Below are 5000 nucleotides of genomic sequence, written 5' to 3'. Positions count from 1 at the left end.
TAGGCTATGGATCTACCTACTATATTTGAATATATTCGTACAGATATCTGGGCCTTATAAGTTCTAAATTTCAATGATTATTAATGCGAAACAAGACCATCATTTTTAATAGGATATGGCAGTGTCATGAGCTAATTACGCAATGTTGTGAAGTGTGTTTGAATATATTCCAACAGAAATGGAATTTGTGCTAAATGCTAAATTAGAGTTATCATAAGTCATTACAAGCAATGAAACACATTTCTCTATATGGCTAAATGAAATAAAGGCTCAGTCGTGTATTTTTTCCTTTGAAGTGGTTCCCATATTCTAAGTAGGGTTGATTCGTCGCTGGAAACTGCTGGGCAAGAACTTTGTGTTCAAACAAATCGGCTGAATAAACTTCATATTTGACTAATAAATCTTCACTTGTAATTAAGTCAACTAAGAATGCAATATAGGGTGAGCAACGATGACGTCTTTTCATTTACGTAATTGGTGTGGTCACTTTCGTCATTTTCGTCAATTGCATTTTCGTGACAATATACTCATGACAACTATGGCGCGAAATATTATTTCCACCATTCTTATGTCAGACTTTAATTCATGTCTTCAACCTGTCGCCATTTCGTTGCTCTGTGCCTTTATTACAGTGTTTTGTACGCCGTCCGCGGTTTTGTTCCTAGTTCGCAGCCTTCAGTCTTCAGTCTTCAGTCCGCAGTCCGAGTCCGCAGTCCGCAGTTCACAGGTCAGTGTTATTTCATGATGAAAACAAACGGGCGGAGGGATCAGTCGATGGCGGTGGAACTAATCATTCGCGCTCTTTATTAATAACCATTTATCCAGACATTGGAGCAAGTAAACAATGATTCTTCATAAGCTTGGTTGGTATGCTTTATTGCGAAACAGGTCTGTCTAATGACATGTTTTTATCACCTAGAAAAATTTGATCTGTTCGGAAATCTTAAGTGTCCGAAAATTTTAGGGAATGATTATCTTCATTTCAGAAATCGCCAGCTGAACGTGGCCTTCTAAGAACTTCCCATGCAACCATTTCCTCATCCGAAACTGCTAGATGACCTTTTTAGTACCAACAACTGCTAAAATATCCCTTCCGAAAACGTCAAGGGACTACTTTTCCCTGGTTGCGAGACTTTTAGGTGATGTTTTAGTAAAGAATTCTATAGCTGTTTGGGAACGTAGAACCAAAATTCTTCGAACAGTTTGACTCTCCCGAACTCATATTTCCCCTAAGATTATCGTTGGGTACCCCTTAGGTCGATATGTTAAAATCGCCGGCACCGTGAACGACCGCCACAGCACCCTACAGGCAAACAACGATAAAGAAAGGACTCTGAAGAAATCGTGTAAAGTCTTATAGTTTGTTGAGTATGTGCGCAAGGCGTTGCTTTGGAGACATTTGATCTGTTCGGAAATCTTAGTTGAAAATTAAGAGTCCGAAAATTTTATGGAATGATTATCTTCATTTCAGAAATCTCCAGCTGAGCGTAGCCTTCTAAGAACTTCCCATGCAACCATTTCCTCATCCGAAACTGCTAGATGGCCTTTTTAGTGCCAACAATTGCAAAAATATCCCTTCCGAAAACGTCAAGGGACTACTTTTCCCTCGTTGCGAAACTTTTAGGTAATGTTTTAGTAAAGAATTCTATAGCTGTTTGGCAAAGTAGAACCAAAATTCTTCGAACAGTTTGACTCTCCCGAACTCATATTTCCCCTAAGATTATCGTTGGGTGCTCCTCAGGTCGATACGTTAACATCGCCGGAACCGTGGACGACCGGCAAAGTACCCTACAGGCAAACTACGTTAAAGAAAGGACTCTGCAGAAATTATGTAAAGTCTTTGTTGAGTATGTGCGCAAGCCGTTGCTTGAAGACATTTTTGAACCCAGGCTAAGTCTCGATCGCACTCCTGGACGCCAAATTGATTCTCGTACCGATGGCTATCTATTTATCTTACTAATTTTATCTTATTCTCTTCAGTTACCAGTCTTCTTAATTTAATTTTATATATATCATATTTGAATTTGTTCAACAAACACTTCTGAAGATGTATGTTGTAGCTTAGAAACGTCAAGTCCAAAGTAAAATGAGTTTTATCATTATGTTTGTAGCCGCTGTTTGTTTTTTGTTTTTTGATTACATTGTCATTGAAAGTTGACACGATTTCTGAAAAGTCTCTCTTGCTCGCCCTCCGGTCAGTTCTAGAGAGGCTCTGTTCGCAGGGTGACGACAAAGTTGACATTTTTGCCTTTCACCATTATCGTTGTCGATCTGTGTTTTCAAACCACCTACGACGAGCCTTTACCACTTGTCAGTTCGTAACATTACAAATGGTGTCCAAAGTAAAAGTCACGATAATAACTGCTCAATTAACTTCATTAAGCAATAATGTCCATGCCACGACAGCACTTGCAAAAGTGCCTTAAAGTTAAAAACCCGGCCTGTGTCCTTCGAGATTGCTGCACTGGCGTTACATTCTACTGAATTATATAAGGCCAAATAATCTTCTAGCTACCCACGTATGATGCAGAGTCTGGGAATAGGCGAGTGCTCTCACAACTGCGCTATATAGTTATTTTCCACAATTTTAAATTCGATAATTTTTAAATATCTCACACAAAATTTCATCTAAGTAAGGTTTCTTTTCAATGTTTTTGCAAGTATGATAAGCACTTTTTAGGTATTTCCGTTAGGCGAAGTCTGTATTGGCAAATTAATTCGTCATTCACCGTGGAACGGAGTCTTCGAACGTGTGCAGTACCATAAGTTCACCTGTTCGAGAAGTTTTAATTCGTCTTATGTTAGCCAACTACTTATTACTCGGCCCGTAGGGGTACGAGTTATAAAAGACGTTTGATTTCAGTTTTCGTGGCGGTGTTTGATTGGGCAATGCACAATATAAAGCACGTGGCGGTGTTTTGATTGGGTAATGCACAATAGAAGCCACGTGGCGACTATCTCATTTAATTAACTTAACAAGGCTCGAAATAGTTTCTTCTTGTTTCAAACAAATAAAGTAAACACATAGTGTCATTTTTGGTTCATTTTCTCTTGGTTAGGGTAATCAGTATCAAGACGAAATTTGGCCAGGGTATTAAGTACCCATCATCGAAAAATCTTCTTTTTTTTTTTGTTCTTGTCTTTATTTATTTTTTCAATTTGCAAGCTAAACGTTCTTAATTAATCTAGGCAAGCATGCAAAAAATATATAAAAAAATTACTGTCCAAAAGCGGAGTTATAAACGAGTGGCGTGAAATTGAAATGTAGTAAACTCTGGAATTTCCACAGTTCAATACAGGGTTCAACATTTTCCTGAGACGACAAAAACCAAGATTCCCCGTTAAATTGAAAGAAATATTTCGCAGCACACTCAATTGGGAAATAGCTCTTCACTGGCCATTCGCGTTTTTAAGACTGACGGCTCTTACCTAAAACAAAGCTGGACCTTCACTTCATCGGTCTGGATGGTATCAAAATCAGTAAACAAAGGTCCAAAGCTACATGAAGCCGTACGAAGGCCATAACGTGCCCTTTTCCCATCATTGAGTTTGGGGGGTAGGGGTGGTCTCAATTTTCCATTTAATCTGTTCAAGATTGTAGAATTAAATACCATTTCCCAGGTCAAGTGTCTGCTGACACCGCGAATGTTCTCCATTCCACAAACAAAACTGGTCACGTTCTCGAGGCAATACACAGCAGGCGTAAACACAAATTCAGAATGAACAGAAATGGATTGTTTAAACTCTGTACTGCTGCAAAGAATAAACAATACCGAAAAGCAAATTCATATTTCATAGTCAATCATGCAAAGCCCAAAAGCGGCTTTTTTCTTAGCTCCTAGCATGCCTGCTGAAGTGTAGACAGATCACGTGAGGCAACTAAATCCTGTTGGCTCTCTTTAGAGTTAGTGGAGAAAAAAAGAAGAATCCATCGGTTTTATTCTAATCCACACAAAGTATATGCAATGATCACGGAACTCATCATGAGACCTTTATAACAAACACTTTATTTCGTAAGGTTAAGGCAGTTACAAAACGGTATCCGCAGAAGCTTCATCGCCTACTTCTATATAGAAAACTGATCCGGGCTACAAATCTACCAAGATACAGTCAATTTAATAAAACAAAATAATCGTTGCCATCATAATGATTATCCTCAAAAAGAAGAAGAAAGAACTTCATAACACAGTTAATGAACATGAACATTCAAAAGCTTTCGTGTGCTGTCCGGCCTTTATACTCAACAGGATCCTGATACCGGTAGGCTATCACCCTTTTCAGTCTCAGGAGTCCCCTGCAAAATTAAAATTACAGAGGCTGCAGCCTTTTACGTAATCTTGACCATGTTGGTGTTTCTGACAGCGAAGAGGTAAAATAAACATTAAAGTCTTGTTTCATGTATGACATTTCATCTTAGCCATGTTCAAAGTTTCAAAACAAAGGAAGAATTGTCAAAGGACAGTAATTGAGTCTCTCGCATGAGTATTGTTAGTTACTGGCTTCTAGCCCAGACGAGAAGGGAGAGGGCCTGGCAACGACGTTGACAACGTGTCGAGAGGCCCCAAAAATTTTAATTTGAAAAGAAAGTTGGTAGCATAGCCATTGTTTTTTTTGTATTCTCCTTTATTGATTTCTTTCAATTAGAGACTCTACGGAGATGCCTAAATCAATTATTTAACAGAGTATGAGAAGTCATTAACCACTCGATCAAGCAAATCCTGTAGCGACTTTTATTTCGGGGTAACAAGGGACAATTTCTCTATCATCCACCGAACAAAGTGATTTCGACGCTTCTGATATGAAAGTTTATATATGAAATGACACCTCAGGTGTCATCCAAGGAAAAAATACAAGTAATTTACACATGTCAAAAACCTCTCGAAAACCAAAGGATTGTAGCAAATTCCTTCACGATAAGAAAATTCCTCTCAAGAAATATTTCGCATTTTTGTGACCTTCGGACAGGATATTTTCCTGAAAGTTAATGGATTCTTTTTTGC

At 38.5% G+C, this 5000-nt stretch overlaps 2 protein-coding genes across 9 annotated transcripts in view; both read right to left on the bottom strand.

Moving 5' to 3' along the window:
• LOC138002731 (uncharacterized) overlaps positions 1-3656 on the bottom strand; it is a 9368-nt gene extending 5712 nt beyond the window's left edge. The window contains exon 1 of the mRNA XM_068848714.1: positions 3430-3656. Coding sequence (XP_068704815.1) covers positions 3430-3656 — 227 coding nt within the window. The remainder of the gene's footprint in view (positions 1-3429) is intronic.
• Positions 3657-3976: 320 nt separating this feature from the next.
• LOC138004182 (uncharacterized) overlaps positions 3977-5000 on the bottom strand; it is a 15397-nt gene continuing 14373 nt past the window's right edge. For all 8 annotated transcript variants that reach the window (XR_011123763.1, XR_011123761.1, XR_011123760.1 and 5 more), the window contains one exon: positions 3977-4294. Coding sequence is in view for 3 of the 8 variants with exons in the window: in XM_068850629.1 (XP_068706730.1) it covers positions 4207-4294 (88 nt within the window). In the remaining 5 variants the exon portion in view is untranslated. The remainder of the gene's footprint in view (positions 4295-5000) is intronic.

The sequence above is a fragment of the Montipora foliosa genome, chromosome 5 (assembly GCF_036669935.1).
Source record: "Montipora foliosa isolate CH-2021 chromosome 5, ASM3666993v2, whole genome shotgun sequence".
Taxonomy (NCBI): Eukaryota; Metazoa; Cnidaria; class Anthozoa; order Scleractinia; family Acroporidae; genus Montipora; species Montipora foliosa.
This window is presented reverse-complemented; position numbering and strand designations above follow the sequence as displayed.